Consider the following 21266-nt stretch of genomic DNA (forward strand, 5'->3'; position numbering starts at 1 on the left):
TATATATATATATATATATATATATATCCATATATATATATATATATATATATATATATATATATATAGAGTGTAATGCAGGTCAGAAAGAAGACAAGCGAAGCTCCAGGAAATCTTATAAGTCTTAGGCTGCGAGGCATTTGCTGAAAAATGATGACTTAAGTAATTCTAATTTTTTACGCAACTTTCCGAAGTTGAGTCAATATGATTCATGTTGAATATTTGTTGCAGAAGGACGGACTGACTGCCTGACTGACTGACTGACTGACTGACTCATTAACTGAGCTTGTTGAAATAACCCCTACAGTCGAAAAGGTCATGTTTTTAGCTGTCTTTATACTTCTGTCTACAATGGTATACTGGAAAGATATGGAAATTTTTCAGTAAATAAAAACGTTCATTTTTTTCAATAGCAAATACTTTTAGTACTTTTTCTGTTTAAAGCACTTAATCACAGGCCTAGGAAAACATGCCAGGGACGAACAGCCTCAGGTCGTGACTTTCTTCGAAGTTCCAAATTCTTTAGATCATGGTTTGAATTCGGCGTGAAGCTTTGCCGTGTCAACGGTGTGCTATTATCAATTATTTTAATATTTGATTTAATTAGCTCTAAGCAAATTCTTCAAAACAAAATTATGAGCTTGATCTACGGCAGGACGAACACTCCATCAATATGGCCTCCGCAAAAGAGTCGTTGTCTGTGAAAGCAATCCACGTAAAATTACTCTTGGCCACTGGATATCAAAACTGCCATAAGTTCAATAAAACCTTATTTATTAGTCAGTACATCTGCGGTTGATCCATTTCAAAACTCCTGAAGTAAAACAGACACGTGTAAAATTCTCTATTTGCGAACGTTTATCACTGACTGTGTCTAGCTAGTGGATACCACAATTACAGATCAGCATTCGTTACCCAATGCAGTGAACTTCGTCCTGATTGCCGCTCAGAGAATTGAAAAACATGAATATGATATCCACTTTTTTTTCTTTTGACCATATCCAAGCATATCTATCAATAATTAGTTTAGTTAATTTATACGCGGCCTAATAGAAGACAGTATCATACTCAAATAGTCCAGACGCTTGTTTCTTAAACTTACAGAACTGTCATCGTTCTTCGATTAACTCGTTACATTCAACGACGGTCACGATCTAAAAGACCGCTCCATAATGATGTCCACAATCATATACATACAAGTCAATCAATTATGTTGAGCAGAGAAGTTCGTTAGTGCAACATAGAATTCTATTGAAATACTCACTTTTTGATCCGTCATCGTTAAACTGGATAGGTAGAAGCAAGTCTTCAGTTGTGGCTTCTTCACTGGCATTACCGGTCTCAGCAGCCAAACATAAGAGAAACAGACCGACAAAGAGTTCGATTCCAATAGACCGTAAGACCCCTCGAGTCTTCTCACGACCCCAGATCACATTTCTGTTCATTAATTCCATTGTGTTCATCGTGTTTCTGGTGTCAGTGGTATGTATCACCACCACTACTCGTGAATCCGTTTTCCCTATTTCCTTCGGCAGAAATTACCTAGCACGCACGTCTCCTCGCTCGCTTATTCGTCTCTTTATCTGTCTCATCCACGGCACAACAACACTTGTGTGTATATGTGTCTGTGCGTATGCGCACGTGTAACGGCTGCCCCTTTGAGAAAAGCGAGAAGCAACCCTTTTCGCTTCTATGACGAAGGAAATTTCGAAGTGCCTTTCTATCCGCAGTAGGAGGTGGTTTGCCACTTCTTCTTTCAGCAATATACAGCAGAAAATACTGTGTTAGAAGTGCACTTCGCAACTGTTGATGAAATTGTAACTGTTTTTACCAAGCTGTCTGCTGCCGTTGCTTGTGTTAGGATTCAGGAGAGACGCTATTTGCCGGTTCCGTCGACAACTCCTCAGGGGATCAACAGTAATGGCGACTTTCGTTGTCGTCGTCGTCGTCGAAGTACAGCTGTTATGGTTTACACAGTTCTTTGTACGCGCTGCAACGATAGCCACAGGCTCAAAAACAAATTGTCCTTCATTGCTCCAGCTATAAAGATCGCGATTGTTGGAGCAGTTACAGATAGCAGAAACACTTTGACTTTGAATCCCGCCGTTCAACCGCTGACAGCTTCTGCTATAGAAGATTATTGTAGTTGTAGGGTGAAGGATGAGAAGTAGTTCTTTTCTGCTAGTGGGTTTTCCGTTGTCTGCATCGTACAGACAGATTTGTTCACGCTGTCTCAATGGAGGGCTTGTGCTGTTCACTCGCAACGCCGCTCGCCTCCCTCTGAGCGCGACGGTCATCTTCTCAAACACGTCCTGCGTCCACCATTACCTGAAAATAGATGAGTACAATGTTCCTTTAAACATCTGATTGTGCTTGAACGGTCACAAATGTCAGTACTATTCTTATACTCGTCTCAACCTGTGAACATATCCATGTTATGACTTGTCAGAAAATAATTACTGCCTTTGCATTTGACGCGTTGGTGTTCCGCGTGTAGATTCGTGATCAGCCTAATACACACTACACAATACGATCCATATGTATTACGAAAATTCTATAGTAGACGAGACTTTAATTACATTCACGAATCTTGGCGTACATTATGCCACAGCCCGTTGGGGGTATTGCCCCTATCACAGAAATTTTTCATTTTTAATGTGACCCTTAGTGGTATACCTACGGCAGGTTAGAATTATTTTAATTTATTTTGTCAGGGATTTACTGCATTTCATCTATCTGGAAATAACATGCTACAAGACATTGTCATCGAACACTCAAATAACAGAACTTGCTGATACTTGGATCTCTATAACAGGAAGAAACAAAACCGTGGTCATTAGGTCTGAAAAAAGACATTTAACTGAAGCACTATTATTATTATCGGTTAATATAAATCTATTGAGATATGTAGAGCTATATTACTGCTTGCCATATATGTAAGTCCATTTAACGAGAAAAATTGATTGATAAGATCATCAATAGCAGCTGAAAGCGAAGTGGTTTGTTGAAAACTATTTTACATTTATGGAAAGCTTTGGTGAATCGGACCATGTAAAATGCATAGGAAATAAATTGTTATGGCCCATAACCAGGCTGGGTTTAGGCCGGCGCTAGAACACCAGCAGCTAGTGGCGCAGAAGCGCTGCTTACTGACGAACATTCTCCTTTCCTTCCCTTCCCACTGCTTGTATGTTTCTTAGATACTAATCAGCAGCTCCCTTCACTTGAGTGAAGCACATGGGTCTTGTCCTGATTTAGATATAACATTACCTCGCTTCCACTGACACTGCTCCCGTTTTGGAGATTGGCCATTTATGCAACGAGCGTTACAGACGTTGCTATATTGTTCGCTGTTGTTGCTATACAACAACACACGTAGTCCGCCATAGTTTATAAATAAATTACTATGAGACTCGTCTGTTTTTCTAGGCCCCGCAGAAGTTCAAATGAAGCACGCACCGAAATGCCCGCAGTATTCTGTTTACATTTTGTTGTTATTTGTATTATCTTTTGCACTTATATCTACCAAAATAGAAGAGCGATCATGATCAGCAGCAGCAGCCGGAGCTGGGGAGCGAAACGACTAGCAGCCAGTATAATCGCCCCTATATGGATTATGTAATGTTATAAGCTAAACAAACGATATTACCTGTAGACGACAAACAACACGACTGTTGTTAAACAGTTATCGTTCATCTTATGCCCAGAAATTTATTACTGCTGCCTGTGACGTCGATACCCATTTCATCAAGTATTAGAATCACCCAGCACAATTAAGGTGCAACATAGACATTTGATCAAAGTAATGACCCACTTGTCTGGTACGGTAGAATTGTAACGTTCAATCTTCGTAGCTTGCTTCCGCTACTCAAGACGCCAAAACGGATATTTTTTTGAGTCAATTACTCGCTCCCGTTCGTAGTATGTGTGGATAATTTGCTACATTAGTTTAACACGAGCTATCCCTGTCGAACGCTACGGATTTGATCTCCGGTCCTCTCCATTTGGCCTTACATCGGTAATTTACCACGTTAGCCCACATAATTCAGTATCGTAATATACGTAACAATACTACTATTGTAATAATGATAATATTATTAGACTTGGACGATATAAGAATACTACAAATAGGACATATTGTACCGGTGAATGAGCCCTCGCTCGATGATACCCCTTGCATAGTAAGCTGATGGACTTAAATCTGGGCTGGTCGGAGACCACATGTGCTCGTTCCAAGCAGCCAAAAAAGCTAGCCAATCGGCTTAGATACTTCAGCTATCCATTTGCGGATCGGGTAGGATCTGCTGATCAACTCGTTTGTCAAAGAATTGCTATGAAATGACGTCTTCGCCACTGGACTCGACGTTTAGAACATGAACTTTGGCTGAAAATTGGCTTTTACATGCAGTAGGCACATTCTATGCATCGTAAGCAAGCCTGCGACGAACGAAAAGTTTTTCATCACAGAAGACTATCTGCGTTATTCTTGAAGGAACCACGATCAAATCTCTTAGTCTGATTGTCCTGTAGTAATACTTGAGGCCTTCGTGACATCGTACGATCGCTCATATGCAACTGCTTTACTAACCCCCTGACCGTAACAGAAGGATCATTGGAGATGCATTTTTGGGAGGCAGCGATTTATTTTGGAGTCCTGTCGTAACATTTCCGTTATTCGGCGCCGGAACTTGCTTCTGCTTCTTCTACAGCCGCAGGCACACTTGCGACACGATCTGGGGTACACTAAAAAGTCTATAATCTTGGAAGTTCATCCAATGTGTAGAAATTGGATATTGCCCAAATTCGGAAAGTGAGGCGTTGTTGTCCGTGACAAATTTTTTGTAGCAGACATCGGCTTTCATTTGATACCCAGCATGGCAACTCATGTTACGGCAAACAGCCTGACAACTGACAAACTTTATACCGTATACACGTATTTCTACCAAGCTGACTTGTATTCTCAGGCTACGCAATCTTTGTAGTTTCTTTATGAAATTCGCGTCGACGATGTGCTACCCTAAGTCATCTAACTTGCAGTGTCAACACGTTGGCTTTTATTGAATGTAACTTGCTTTCAGTCTGCCTTTGAATGGGACAAGCGGGCGTGCGGTAAAAGAAACGTAGATATTTTTTGCTTTTTTATCGTTGGATATAAGTGGGAAACGCATTTAGCTGTCCAAAATCATTAAATAATCGAGGATGATTGACGACAACCGACAGACAGTCGTCAACAAACAGACGAATCAACAATCGATTTACCGTGTGTCTTCAAAACGACGCTCTGGCAGCACTACCAACACTGGTAGGTACTTTCGGGTCATCGTTGGTGCCATCGCTAGCATGGTATCATTGGTCACAACGATTCCGAGCATATCTTTAACGGTAAGAACTACTCGCTACTTGGGTTTGCCTTACTTCTAAGTTTTATATATACTGTGTATGTACTTGTCGTCTAATGTAGTAGCGGAGTGCTGAATTGCTGTTGACCCAATCGCAAGGCTAACTGAGTTCGCCGGCTGAACGGCACAGCAATGCACGCCCGTACCTCACTCGACTTGTCTCATGATGATAACAATGCTCCGTGACGCTCCCTGTCATTGCTGCCGATAACAAGAAAATGTCGGTATTGTTTTTGTCATATGTCTCGTGTGTTTCCAGCATATATTATTAACCATCTATATCGGATAATTGTAGCAACTTTAAAATATAGAAAAAAATTTTGTACAAAATCAATTTTCTATCGTATTTAAATTTCATATCAATGACATCGTATTTGAGCGTTCTCTAGTACGTAGTTTGAGTAGTACCGGTAATATAATGTAAGTTGAGCATCGCGCAAAAAAAAATCACCATCTACTATCTAATAACCATTTCGAACATGGCTATAACGATTTACGCGCCTCGGCCCGAGACCCGGCTACTAAAAATTGTTTAAGAAACCTTTGTTTGGGAAACGAAACGTATTCTTATAGGCGGCAATGTACACCGGGAAAAATTTCTAAGCTATTATCTTGACAGCGGTTGAGATTTTTGTAAAAGTTACTCAATCTTTTAATGCCCCTATACTAGACACAAAAATTGACTTTATCATAGATCGACTTTTCTTTTTTCACCTCGGTGGTTAAAAAATAGTTAAGAAATAGTTGAAAAGATATCCGTGTCTTTGTACTTTTTACTTGCTTGATTTTTTTTTTGTGTGGCTTAGGATTTATATGAGGATCTTCAAAGTCTCAGTAGAACGCGTCAACTTGAAATAAAGGGATCATCTCAGTGAGGCAATTTGGTAACTTAAATAGGCCAACAAGTTAACAGTAATGGGGTGCAATGGAAGCACAGCGGCAAAATAGATGCCGACCAGTAAATTGCAGGTGCTTACAGGAAGTAATCTAGGTTCAGCTATGAAAAGCGTCGGTAGACACAGACCGCTTAGTACTTCCGCTAAAATCCTAATAGCAATAAAAAAGACGACAACGTCATCATTCACACCGTTTTTCTTCTTGTACTGACGGGGAAGACATGTGGTAACATAACGGTACCTAGATTTGTTATAGAACAAACAACTCTTGCGAATCGGTTATGCAAAGGCATTTTTTTTCAATAGCGGAACACTTTCAATGGGTATATAGGACAATCAGCACAGTGGATTGAAACAATATGGTACCAAGGTCAAGGCTGTCGAACATCAGAATCAGAGTGCTTGAATAATCTGTCTATCTTGATAGATTCTTACCTTCATAGACACTGAGTAATTTCATAGAATTACTGTGACATGTTTATGTAACGGTATAGCGGAATTTATTCCGGCCTTCATTTGACTTACTAGTACATACCAACTGTATTACTAACACAACGTAAAATCACATTGTACCATATCTGGCATCTTTCCGAATAAGAACGATAAACTTGTTCAAAAAGGGCTGAAACGCCTTAATTCCCTCACTGGGAATACTCCTGCATATGATCACCGTTTTCTAATGTACAGTATGCTCCCCTTAACTAGAATTCTGGCGTAAAAAGGATCTTTTATAACGTATATGGGGGCTTCGTTTCGGCCGGTGTGTTGCTGTAAGGAAGGCTCGCTCTTCTAATTAACAGTAGTCCTAATAGCTATCAATGGTTCAAAGATTTAACTAAAAGTATGTGTGTACATACTGATATATATATATATAAAGGAACAAGGGTTATGCATCAGGATGCTAGCGTTAAAAAATGGCCATACGTGCATTTTCAGATTAAGCGATCATTCTTTGCTTATCTGTGTCTCATCATCTATGAACGCGAAAAAAGGGGAAATCAATAATAAAAAGGATAGGCCAAAGATGCCGTATCGATGCCTTTTTCCTGGACAATATCCACTGTTAATAGCGCAAACCGATCGGTAGTCTAACTAAATAAATGATTCGGATATTTCATCTGGTATTGCCGTGAAGCATTAGTTGCTTCGGCCGTTTAAAACCAAGCGAATCGTATGCTTTTGCGGTCTTGAACTAGATAAACGCGTGGAAAATGGAACGTTACGAAAGGTCTGCAGCATAAGCCGATGGTAGTAGATAAACCCGCATAGGTTTATTTGCTATTACTCGACTATGCCTGAGCACTTCCTCGACTACACAGGAATGAACAGATATGTTCCATTCAAAAAGACCGGTCGGCAGACGAATCGTACGATAAGAGACCATACTTGATCGAAGATGTAATAGAAACTGTTGATGAACCAACCAACAGATATTGTTATTGTTGATAGGCAAAACTAATCTTCAGAATATATAGTCACGTTTCAGAGTTCAGCGACGTCATCGTCGCCCGCCCATCGACCTCACGATATTAATGCACATAAGGTACTCAGGGAATCAAAGATTATTGAAATAACATTTTTCATTACTTAGACAAAGATTTGGTTGCTGCTTTTCGATAAGGGTAAAGACCTGAATTTATTATAAGTGGTGAGAATTTCGAAATCAAACGCTTAATGTACCAGAAAAATAGTAGTACACAGCCATTCCTATTATCTCACTCAACAACGACGTTTTCTACTTATTACCTCCAAGACAGCTAACTAGCTCTGTCCGTGTACACTCAGCTACGCTCCTTCTGTTCTCTGAAACCCGTCAACTAGAGCTAACCAGCTATAAAAACTATCCTCCACCAAAATAGACAACAAACGTCTGTCGTCATCCGACATGAGCCGCTGGGGCAACGACGTCAACACGCATATTTGCGGCAAACAGCGGGGCCTTCGACGGCTAGCAAGGATACCAAGCGTACTTTACGCCGCGCGATTCCTAGGAACTAGATTGATGAGCGCTTATATGTATAGATATATAGCTCCTCAGCTGACAAGACTGAAATAATAGATCTAATATAGATCTATTATTTTAGGCTAACGAGGCGGCTACCACAGCAGACGATCGAGAAGGAAGATTGTGGGTACTTCCTCAAGCTAAAGCAACACAATTTTCAATCAAATGGCATTTTCAATACAACTGGTCACTTTTGGGGCCTAGTAATGAGAGGAACTTGTGCATAGGAAGTAGAAGCAGATATATTTTTATTCCACTAGCAGGAACCTATCGAGTCTGCTCTCACGATTTATCACAAATCGACGTAACAAAGAGTCCACATTTCAACTATAACTTCGTCTTAAGTTAACTTTAAGGAACTGAGTGTTGCGGCACGGATGGAAACAGGATAGCAATCTTGTAGCCATAATGTCTCAGTTCGATGCGGGACTATGACCTAGCGATTTTGTTATAAGCTGTTGGAGTTCTGCTCAAAATCAGCTAGTTATGTGAGCTATATTTGACGGGCATCGCAACACTCTTTATCCGTAATATTCGTCCAATCCAAATCTGGGCGCAGACATCCTTCGTTTCGTCCTAAAGGCCACTCATCAGAAGTCATGCTTAACTAAGGCAGCGTCGGACATGAAACTCATAACATATGAGGTCGAAATAGAACGACTAGCAATAATGATGATAACAGGATGCCAGCAATTCCAGCAACACTGTCGTTCACTCTTTCCTAAAGTAACAAAACCTAAGATTTCAGGTTAGCGCTGAAGGAGACTACCTATAACCCTGCCTGTTACTTGGAACGATAGCAGTATGGGACATATTGAATAGACCATAATTAAAAGCGTTGTGGAAGTTGTACGAAATTAAAAAAAAAAAAGCAATCATAGAAAGATGCTCACTAGAAGTGGAGACAAACATCCATATGTGATGTCAAGAAAATGCGTACATTCGATTGGCTTGCAGGATATGTCGGCAAATGCTATTACTCTTAAAATTCATGTGTAGTTTATTACGTATATAGTTTTCAAGCCGTTTGATGTTCATTCGATGTTGCTGATCGTCGACATATTACGATTACGATCACTGCTAGAATAAAACAACCATTGTGGTATACAGCATAAAATATTGCGTATAACGCGTTCGACTTAACAACTTCTAATTACTAAATACACATTCGCGTCAAAGACGCTCGCTGACGCGACGTTGTCCACTGCAGCAGTGGTTCCTGCCTTTGTCAACATTCCTTTCAGAATCACTGTAACAACAATCGCTGACAACAGCCGCGGCCATCACAACGGCCGCCGGGGCTGTCGGCGGATCGCGCTCGCGGGCGGCATACACGTTTCGCTGATACTATCGATACTCAATTACAACAGGCAATACGGACACCGTTGGCATCGAATCTAAAGGGTCATAGTTAAGTGCTTAGGCACGGCCATATCGTCATACTACGCACACACATTGTATACATAAGGTTATCTACAACTACTTAGCGGATCGAAAGATTTAATAACGTTTAAAGTACGCGCCACTAGCAGACGAAACTCGGTAAAAATTAACACCCACAGTGATTAAATTTCTATTTTTCAAAAGTGAAAACGCTGAAGTGATATAACGAGAGTCGGCGATGCGGTTGTATTTGGAGCTGGGCGGCTACGAAGGAGGTAACTACATCTCAGAAACTGAACCAGAAAAATAAGTTGCTTTGATCATCGAACCATTTCGATTATGGCAACGATATGCACCGGTAATAATCGTGTAACCTCTTTAGAGTATACCAGATATGTTTCCATTGTCAAGGGCCCAGTTCATAAAAAAAAGCCATGTCTTGTTTTTCTACTATATTTTCAGTATTTTTGTTACAGTTTTATAATACGTAACTTGAGGCCGTACTGAGTCGACAGAGTTCACTGCCCATGCATATTTCACCGTGGTCACAGCAATTCATTCTTCCGTTTGAGGCTTTAAAATGCGCCCTTTTGTGGTCCATGGCCTCCCATCTTTCAAGTAAATAATTCTAGCCGGTGTTTTCTATTTTTGAAAATTGTTACAGGGCATACATTAAGTTCTTTAAGTACTCCATCATGTCCTGGGTTACAAACGAAATCAAGTGCTCTCGAGTGGTGCCAATGCTGGAGACTATTTCTGAGAACCAGATATACAGATGATGCCAATAATTTCGCAATGGACGGGAAAGCGTAGAAGCAGTCCTTGTTCCAGGCGATCTATCACAGCAAATACGAGCGATAATTTAGAAAAAACAAACAACTTACCGGACCACCTTTAGAGGTTCTCAGAAATAGTTCGACATAGCGGAAGCAATACGTTGAACCATTTCCAGGACCATCTCAGGAACACCATAATAAATATAGGAAAGGCTAAAGTCTAAAAGGTAGATTTTGTCGTTCTCCCATAGGTTTATTAACAGGCAAAAATTATTAGACTACTGAACGATGAAAGCAGCAGTATGTGCAACTTGTTACTATAGGAAGTTAGTTTACAGGAACGTTCGTTTTCCGTGAAGACTTCCTACGTTGATATTAGGAGTCCACTACGGTGGTATTTCTGGGTTAGTTAAGTGTGGTTTGTGGATCTGTCGTGGAGCTGTCATTAGATCTTTCTTCGAAAATGATGATGGAATGGCAGGACCAGTTAATGGCGAGTTGTATTGTATTATATTGCAGACCTATCTGTGGATCGATATGAGGGCATTTAACGCAAACAACCTTTGATTTCAACGGGATAAGGAAACTTTCCGCACTGAGCATGAAGCAATAGATTAGCTTAAAAGCATGTTTTCAGACCGGCCAGTGCTCGTGGGCGGAACATTAAGTGATAGTTCCGGTTCAAAGATTCGATGCTCTTCGATTTTCTGTCTGGGGTTATGTGAAGGACAGGTCATAGGTTCTACAAAGAAACGCCTGAAATAGTTCACAATTTGAAATACTGTATTTGTGAAGTAATTGAGGAAACTGACGTCAAACTATGCAGGGCCATGATTTAAAATTATCAAGTTATGCAAATGGACTAGACAATTTTAGCTCATCTTATATAATAGAGGGTTAATAAGTTAACTATTCCCAGATACATCATTCTTAGTCGCATTTACCGCTTCATACCGCATATCTTCACGTTCGATCGCGCTACCGGGGTATGTTTCTAATCACATGGTCCAAAACTTATGGCGTTCACTATCAGCTGTCGGCCTTAGGACATAGCTACCCAGTATCAATATGAGGGAATTCGGCGCATGGTAGCGGAAAGTCCAAGACAACACCTTTTTAGACAGCTTCAGCGTCAGCCGATCGACTCTGCCCAGCAACCATGCGTCGTCTTGGAACTTTTGCAGCGTGAACTTTTGTCGCTCGTCTGTTCTTCCCGAACCCGGAGTTATTGATATGCGTTCCCGCATCCCGCCTACCAAAGCAGCAATTCCTGAAACAAATGGCGCGTCTCCGCCACTAGAGACCCGAATCTAGCAATAACTTCCCAAACGGCTAGGTATGCTCGGTGACACAGTTTGAGATAGTTGCCTTGCTACGTTCGAATTTATGCCTTTTCTGTCATCTCCCACCATGTAGGGCTATACGTTCGATAGCACCGAAGTCCCTACACTAATTCCAGTTTTAGGTGGCACGTTCCGGATCGCACACAAGCTGAACGTAACGCACACAATGATCAATCATTAACAGGACGTAAAAAACCCTACCGCCTGGACGTTTTAAACAGCTCATGAAATTTACGTTCATCCTTTCGAAAGGACGTTTCGACGCCGAACCCGGACATTGTTCCTCTGGACTTTACCCGGCCCTTCTGAACCTACGACCCTAAGCGGGCCGGACGGGCCATAAGCTTACATATATACATACAAGGACCGCACTATGCCGATAAATAAAACCTGTCTGACAGACATGGAGATATTTACATTCACATCCGCCATCGAGTGGAACTGCGGTTACTTTCCACAAATGAGACGTCTCCAAGGACAAACAGATCAACGACGGCTCAGCTAATAACTATATTGAAGAGCAAACTAGGTTTCGGGCATTGCGTCTTGAGGTGCCCTCGTTTTCCGCAATTGAAGCATGCAAGATACTCGTGGTTGGGTTGCTCAGAATGTTCAACTATTCTTTGCAAATTATAGCCGTCCTCTGTACAATAGTTCAAACAGATGGGAGCCATTACAGTGAGGTCGCTTATGAAGTTGTAGCTCAAGCACGCTCCTTGACGTCCCTCAGAAGGGCCTCGAATTGAACGAAAGCCTCAGCCGGAATATTGGGTACCGCACCTCCTCAACGGAGGTGTATAAATCTGCCTAGTGCGATCTATTGCGGGCATAATGCTTTGATAAGTCTGAGGCTAGCTCTTTCGGAAATTTTTCGAACATGAGCCGCGCTCATGCAGTTGGCGTTGTCTCCAACGCTATCTTGCCTATCTCAAACCATAGTTTGGCCTAGTTGAGTAATAAACCGACAGCTACCCTCAGGAGGTTTTGGTGTGGGCAGTGTAAATGTGCCAAACAGATTCCAACGCTAGACGCAATGAAATCCTTGAGTACGGCGCCCACCTTTATCATGTCCTCATCTAACCGCGCCCACTCTGGATAAGTCGACATACTATTCCAGGCCGCAGCCGACGTCGAACACTGTTGAACATTTATTTTCATTTCCTTTTCTGGAGTTCGATCCATTGAACTACCACTAAATGTTACACACAAGAAAGTTGCTCACAATGGGATACGGATACCAATCAATGTCGCCTTTTCTCACTCGGTATCTGTAGCTGTGGCTATGTGGTGCTCAGAGTTTTCAACCGGAAACTCCGACAAGCCCGACAACCCTACTTTCTGTCTCTATCAATAGCATTAGCTTCAGGATCTGGCTACGTTAAGTGCCCTAATTATAGCTAATGGCTAAAGCTAAAGTCCAAGTTAAGGACCGACCAAAAACATGTCATTCATGGTCCACATATCTACGCAGCTGCCCTATTATGTTTCTTTATCTACCTAGTTAAACTGTGTGGCGGCGGCAATAACAATTATAGCATAAAAGTAAATAAGTGAGACACGCATAACCTCTCACATCCATGTATTGTTATTAGGACAGAAAAATATAGCACAGAGGATAGGCGCCTGGCTGCGTTTTATCGTGTTTACTGAACCACGACCAGGGCAAAATTAGACGAGCTCTATAGATTACTTTTTCTGTGAACACTATGATGACAGTAAGAGTACTAGTCTTAATTGTTCTACTAGCAAGTCTTAGTTGTTCAACAGGATAGAGAAAATGAGAGTTCCCTAGTTCTGCTGTGGCTAGTCCTTTATTTGGTTGAAAACATATATTAACAGTTACGCAAAAACCCAGCTGGTTCGGAACGTCACAGTAAATAAATATCTTTTCGCATTTATCATCATCTGATAGATTTTGTGTGAAGTCGACCTAATCAGCATTACCAATGCCACCAACAACATTAGCTGGCGTAAGACAGAAACTCCTGAAACATACATCATCGACTTCTTTGAATAACTTGAAGATAAGCTCTGTGAGCATGTATTACAGCAGTATTAACTGCACGTTCTGATAAAGAGTAGCACTCATGTAACAGTCCGTGGTTTCAACTACATAATGTGGTATGATAGAGGATATACTGGTGTCGCATCTAACAAACTGGGTCGTTGTTTCGTTCCTATCAGCAATAATGAGTTCTCAGCAATCAACTAAGAGCTGAAAGGTATGGGAACTGCATGCCCCGTAGCAGCTTTACACGGACCCCGGCAAAAGTTGCCTTGTCTAAGTATATAACAACTAAGTACCTGGATAGTGGCGGGATGACTATCTAAATATACATATCTGTTATTGATACGTACATGTATGTGCATGCAACCGTGTACATAAACACGAATACCTTCGTGGTTGTCTACGTCTTGTGATTTTGCCCGTTTAATAATAACTAGAAACTGCAGGCTGCTTTACTACCTAGACTGGCTTCTAATAACAGTAGTGGTAGATATTGTTATAGTTAATCGGCCTATTGTTAGCGGTGGGTATTTGTTAACTGGCACAGAAATCGCCTTGGGTAAACGCATCATCGTTGTCAAAATCGTCGTCATCTTTATTACTACGTTTTTACTATTGTTATTATTATCATTGTCATTTATTCAGCGAAGGTGCACCAACCCCTCATAACAAGAAACGGATAGAGAAAATTATGAGCTGACAATTTACGAGCTCATGTATGCAACAACAATGATATGCATATATATTTTGCATGGTCGAAATGGAGGCAAATATTTCTTCTATTATAAAAAATAAAATAAAAAAATAGTACTACATTAAGTATCAATGATTTTCACTGATGACTTTCTGAATTTTTTCTGGTGGCACCATATTTCCGTGGTTGCAGTGTTTTTGTAATTTCTAAGCAAAAAATTGTGGCACGTGATTTTTGCGTTTCTCCATTGAAACTAAATTCATGAACACTATTGATAGAGCTTTGCAGAAAAGAACAGATGGTGCCTGGTAGTGCAAGACTCGGGTGTAATTAAAGTTCGCATACAAGTCCTTTGAAATTTTGCCAAGGAGCTAAAGATGTATGGCATTCTTATAGTGGAAGGCAACATCACCTCTGTCTACCGCTTTCGGTCGATTGCTTCTTCAATGGCTTGTTCTTATCTTATTAGTTGTTGGTAGTAGAGGTTTTAATCAGTCGTTCTGTCAGGCAATAACCACTTATAATGCACGATTCTTTGACGTCAATCCAGCATTTGCCAGATACTATGAAGCACGATGATGTCATACGTACATCACTCTTGATCACCCGTAACCAACCGTTTCTTAAATAGTTCGATTTCATTATACTTCGGCAGAGTTACATGGGTAGAAACCAAATGCAGTGAATAAACTTTTTACGTCAATTTATGTGACACCGAAACACTGAGCTTCCTTCAGATAAATTCAAAATGTTTTCATTGTGGGTGTTTAGTGCGTCGGCGATATGATGGCTATTTACGTGTAGGTTTTAGGTCCTGCCCAACTTTCGCAATAATCTGATCAATTTTTTGTGGTTGGTCGACCACTAGGAAAGGCATTTTTTACATCGTATGTATGGGTTGAGCAAGCGATCAAAAGGAGGTAAGGGGTGACACGGCATGAACGAGAGACAAACAAATAAAAACAATGGCAAATGTCAATAGACACTGACGGACAGAATGAAATAGATGGCTTGTCCCCCGCGACCTATCAAATCAGTTAGTCAGTCAGTCAGTATTAACAAGCAGCGCGCCCCCATGCGAGTGTGTGCGTACACGTCTGTCACTACATACAAACGTTTGGTGCTAGATATTAGTTGAAATAGTTAGCGCACCGCAAGGACTCTCAGTCCCCCCCCCCCTTGTTTTTTCCAATTCAGCCTATCTCCTTCGCGCTCCGCTGAGCTTTCACTATACCATCTAGTATTCTCTATGGTACCAGTATATAACCGGATAGGCGATAGTACGCAATAGGCCGAGTACGAACGTAACACCACGGATAACGACGAGATACTGTGCGCGCTACTCCATGGCGATAGCGTTGCCACGATGATACTGTTGCTAGTAATAGCGGTAATAACAGGATATACAGGCAGGAATAGATTGTCATACTACTGGTAAGATCGCCATTTCTTGATGGTAATATTTTCCTGATAATGCTGCTGCCGACGACGATGATGATGTTGACGACACCGAGATGGTCGCCGCTAGAACGGCAAACACCCATACATGCTCAGCAGGAACAGCATCTGCTGCAACAGCAGATCGCATATCTAAAGATGCCGTAACTGCAATCGTATTTCTTCAATGTCATCGGCGTACGTAATCGGATAGTTAGGTAGGTGAAGAAAACGACGGTGACGAAAATAACAACTCCTGCCATTGTGATCGTCGCGTTCTGGCTACAGCAGTAGCAAAGATTTGCTTCACATTCAAAGCAGAAAATGGATGACAGAAGTAACAGTCTCAACAGAAACAAGTGATGTTACTGTCGTCGTTGTATCGTTCTATAGATGTAACAAGATCTTTAAAGCGGAAGCGCTAAACAGAGCAACTCAAACAACGACCCATAGTGATATTGACGAGTGAGTGGCTGACGCAGATCCCGACACTGTTGCCTATAAGCGACAATTCGGAATATGATTCTACAGTTATAACATCACGTTACCGTTAAGCAACGGCGTGACCGGCAACGCAATACATAACAGGTAACTCGATAGTTCTGCACACTCAACCCGTCGATTGGCAGATGGACGGAGCCACTTCCACAAAGGATACGATTAAGCTAGACTACATTGATTACCCACAAGATATGGAAAGAAGCACACTACGGTGTTCATCGCCTGCTCACTACTATAATAGCTTGCTCCACTGCTACTATAAATGTAAAAAAAAAAAAGGAAGCCTTAAAAGCCAGGGTAAAGATCGAGCAAAAGGGATTGAATGGTTGTGTCGTTGGACAGACATAACAAGCCGCTCGTTCCTCGCGGCTTCGAGCTGCGGATCAGTGATTGTCTGGTTCATTTGCAAACTAGACAATCTGTATTAAGGCTTGTAACGTAATTAAGAGTAACACTATAATAATGTTCCAGTTAACTTTTTGTCACACCTTCATATACTACTCAGAACTCTCTCACATAAACTTACTGTAATTGCTGCGTTACCCAGTAAACATTAGCTTCAGGTTAAAATATGGCCGTTTATGCTAAAAGAAGGTTTCTGGGAGAGCCTCGTGCCGTGTATAACAAGGTCTGTAAAAATGAAAAGACTGCTTGAAGAAATTTCCAAACTTAGAAAATATGATTCTGGACCTATGATCCATATATGGCCATTCAAGGTCGATGAAGGCCTCGGTGGCCAGTTGAGTCGAGTGAACAAGGCTATCCAACAGAGAAGACTTGAAAGACGAGCCAAAGTCATCCTTTTTTTTCCATGATAATTTCTAACCACACGAGGAGAAGCCTGCTGAAAGCGCAATGCAAACACTAGGATGAGATGTTTCTTTTATTCACTATGTTTTTGAAATTTGGCGCCAATAGGTTTACCATTTTTTCTGTTATCACTGGTAAGTAAAATTCGTGATAGTACATTTGATGCTGACAAACACTTTAAAAAATGGAACTCTTTAACAACAAAAGACCAGGAAATTTGTGCTGAGAACGAAAATAAAAATTGGTTGAGTGCTGTGGAGAATGAGGGTGATTATTCAATAAATTATGAATTGAAGTGTTGTTAGAACTCAAGTAAACTTTGCGCCTGTTGTTAATTGTTAAGGGAACTTAATAACTAGATATCAACAAACTACTGCCACGTTACCACCGTTGATTTACATGATATCCGGTTATAGATCCTGATTTGAGTGTATAGACAATGTCAATCGAAGCGTGTCTTCTTCTAGTCTATAGTGGTATACATACTTCAATCGATTTAATTGAAATTTGAATGAAATGTCTGAAAGTGGCATTGAGGTAGGCTGAGACACTTTTGGTGGGGCGAGTCAGGACCCCCGTGATTTAGTATTACCGGCGAGCGTTCCAGCCGGCCTTGTGGTTCTACTAGTCACGATTATGCATACAGTCGTTTTTCTAATACTGTCTTCATATTATTCTACGTCGTAGTCCGCATTATAAATAAATCGACCATTCAAAAATACGAAACATAGCCATCTGTCTCTCGGAGAGACTGGACTCTGGCATTTTCGCTGTTATGATCGAGGACAAGATAGCGCTAAGCTGACACTTGGTCTGCCGTCGCCATATTATAGTGCTCTTAGCGTCTCAGTTCAGCTTTTCCTGATTCGTCTCTCGGTACTTTACTAATTCCTTTACAGGCCCGAAGCCACTACCCAAGCCAGCGTCGAATTCTACGGGACGTCTTATCGTCTCCTTCCGTGTTTCTTTGTAAATGGACGTTTATATCTAGACTGAAAATTGCTCGTTGCTACCGGAAATTGAGAAGCAAATCTGACCCTGGGTTTGAACGAGAAAATGACATTACGGTTCTACTTGTCACTGAAATCTGATATTCAATGTGAGCTTTCATAAATAACTACAGCAGCGCCTAATCTAACGTAGTGTGGATTTATTGTACTTCGTATTTTTTAAACAGCTCACCGAGTTGAAACACCCGTGTCTATGCAAACAAGGTACATTCTTAAGAGGAAGTATAAACTCCAGTCTCGTAAAGAATAGAAAATTTGATCCAACAGAGCTCTACTTGTTTATTCATTAAAAATAAAACGAATATTAGTAGCCATTCATTTGCGTATTTTCTTTTCAGCTGATCATTATATTTGTTCGTCCCTTTTGTAGATCGAACTGCTGCAACGAGAGCAACAAGCTAGCAGACGACACAGAACCGGAGTCAAGATTAAATATGGAGTCAGTACAGGGTATGTTAGCAGGACGAAGGGTTTTCGTGCATGAAACTGATAAAACCACTTTGAGCCTGCAAGAAAAGCTGACAAACATTGGAGCAATGTGGGACTTTATATGTAGGGACAATGATCTTCCCGACAATGCTCGTCGTGGAGCGTTCAATCACGTGTAGCAGCTTCAATGATAGCTTAACAAACAGATGCATATGTTTACGCTGTAAGAAGATTGGAACCACAGTAATTCGACCGGTGACAATTACTTCTGCAAGTTTCTCAAAAGAAGCATAATACTGAGCCTGAAAGCACCAATCCCGCAAGCTTCTTCAAAGGGAACGACTTTAACAAAAAGGAACATTGATTAAATATTCTTTAACATCCTTCGAAAATTGGAAGTACATCAGGAAAGCATTTCATGGCGAACCCCAAAATGTCTATAACTGTGACCATACCGGGTTTAAGATAACGCAAAGCTACTTAGTCTTAGCTACTTAAGTCTTCAGTGAAGTGTATGCTCAAGTGCGTCAAGCATTTTCTACAAAATCACAGTTATAACCATTTGCTTTACTATTAGAGCAATTGGCAATACTTTAACGGGCCAAATTCAATAAGGCGTTCTTATTTAATGGTCTGGTTGTATCAGACGGTACCGCCCCATTTAGCTATTGGATGACCGCTAAAAATTTCGTCGAATCTCTATAGTATTTTATAAAATACTCAAAAACGATTTTGTACAGTTATTCACAGGCGTCGCATGAACATTAAAGGGACTCGTTTTGTTAATAGACGCGGGAGGATGCTGCCGATGATCCTACCGTGTTGGAACAATAAGCTCCGATTGTCGAACATCTCAGTCTTTTTATCATTTACAATAGGGTACAATAGGGCACTACTTACTTAAGCACTAACCTATCCCCACCATGTCGTACAATGTCTTTTACTTTGCAATAAAGTCTATGTCGTAAGCATTCACACAGTACATCTTGGAGCTACGGTACCCATCCATTCAGTCCTGACGTATTTAATGATGAAGAATTTATGTGCTCTGCAATTATGGGCGACGTGGACATCACCCGTTAAACTAGTAATAACAAAACTTAAAGCACTTTACAAGGAGCGCCAACGTTGACAAGAACGGGACAAATAATGGCGAATATCACTCGGCCATACCTCACGCCTGCTTTGGGCCGAACGGTCCGACGTGATCGCAAGCCTCTCTGAAGTACAATCCTAACGAGAACAGGAAAATCTTTAGTAGTTTTAAACTCTCATTATGGTCAAGTTAAACATTGAAGCTGTCGTTACGAGCTTTCTCTTGCTCGTTGTTCGATAGGCAGACTCGAAAGAAGTCCTTAGACAAGAACGCTGAAAAACGGAATACACAATTGAATGAAAGATTTCCCAGCCGTCTACGGCTTGCGATTTTAAGGTCGGGATGTGGCTAGACGGCTGAACGGTTATTATGCGCGTTACCCAAACGAACATTTTATTTTATTATTTTATATATAGATTATATAGTGAATTCGATAAGCATCCGATTTGGTATTTTTTTTGTCCATCATCGATATCGTCAGCCATAATAAGGTACGTTAGGAAGACGACCAGACGTATTCCTTTCAACATATGTGATCAACCAATGAGAATTAGAGCAAGGCGTGACAGAAAATTAATCTTTCTGCTTTCAATCGGGATAAGAGTCTATATCAACTTATCCAAACACTAGACTGTGTTGAGACACTTTCAGGTTTCAGTTCAAACCAGGTTACAGTCATACGATAGACCAGTGACAAGGCTGTAAGAGCACACGTATATTCCGTTCAGTTGATTTTTATAGCCCTTGAAATGAAGAGTGGCTCATTTCAGCTGGTCTTTTCGTACAAAGAGCTAGGCGAACTAGAGATGATAAGATTAAATAGCTGATATCAAGAATAAACGATACAAATAAGCAAACCGCTTAGCGATAATGCCCGTTCAGAGAGGTGGCAACAGCTGCTGTTCTAGTGTCCCACTCTAGCAGACAAAAACAAATAAAAAAAAAAACCATTTATATTTACATTAGTGTGTGTAGCGAGAACTATTTTGCATAGAACAAGTAATGTATCTATATATACTTTGTTTGGACTCGAGATTAAAACACAAGGAGGATGAACTGCAGCCAGCAGATAACGCTGTCTACTTAAGTGTGTCTGTAAACAAGAGCTACTGATAGAAGACAGGGAGAGGCAATATTACTACCTAGCCAAAGTATTAATGATAATCTGTAACCGATAACGAACGTCAATCCCCTGTCAACCTTAAGTAAAAAATAGGCAAATATTTGTCATCGCATGGTTTTATGTATTTAATAAACAGGGAGTAATCGGCTGTTAAAACCGTAGTTGGTCAGCGCACAAAGTTCATTTGCAGCGTCAAATTGAGCTGATGTATAAGGTGCCTAGGCAAAGCCCAGACGACTGACTAAAAAATTCCCACTTTACACCCATTCAATGTGGAAAAAGCAACAGTTTGTCAGGTTTAATGACGATGCTTCCGATGACATGTCAATTACCTAAAGAGTATCAAATATTAATCA

At 40.8% G+C, this 21266-nt stretch overlaps 1 protein-coding gene across 3 annotated transcripts in view; it reads right to left on the reverse strand.

Moving 5' to 3' along the window:
- The window catches only part of LOC111253591 (insulin-like growth factor 1 receptor), an 86271-nt gene that overhangs the window by 38383 nt on the left and 26622 nt on the right, over positions 1-21266 (reverse strand). For 2 of the 3 annotated variants that reach the window (XM_022813223.2, XM_086976143.1), the window contains one exon: positions 1265-2328. In XM_022813223.2, coding sequence (XP_022668958.1) covers positions 1265-1463 — 199 coding nt within the window. In that variant the 5' untranslated portion in view covers positions 1464-2328. Of the gene's footprint in view, positions 1-1264; positions 2329-21266 lie in introns of those variants that run through there. The other variant, XM_022813228.2, reaches the window with a different exon arrangement.

The sequence above is a fragment of the Varroa destructor genome, unplaced genomic scaffold, assembly GCF_002443255.2.
Source record: "Varroa destructor unplaced genomic scaffold, Vdes_3.0 BEIS01000007.1, whole genome shotgun sequence".
NCBI lineage: Eukaryota > Metazoa > Arthropoda > Arachnida > Mesostigmata > Varroidae > Varroa > Varroa destructor.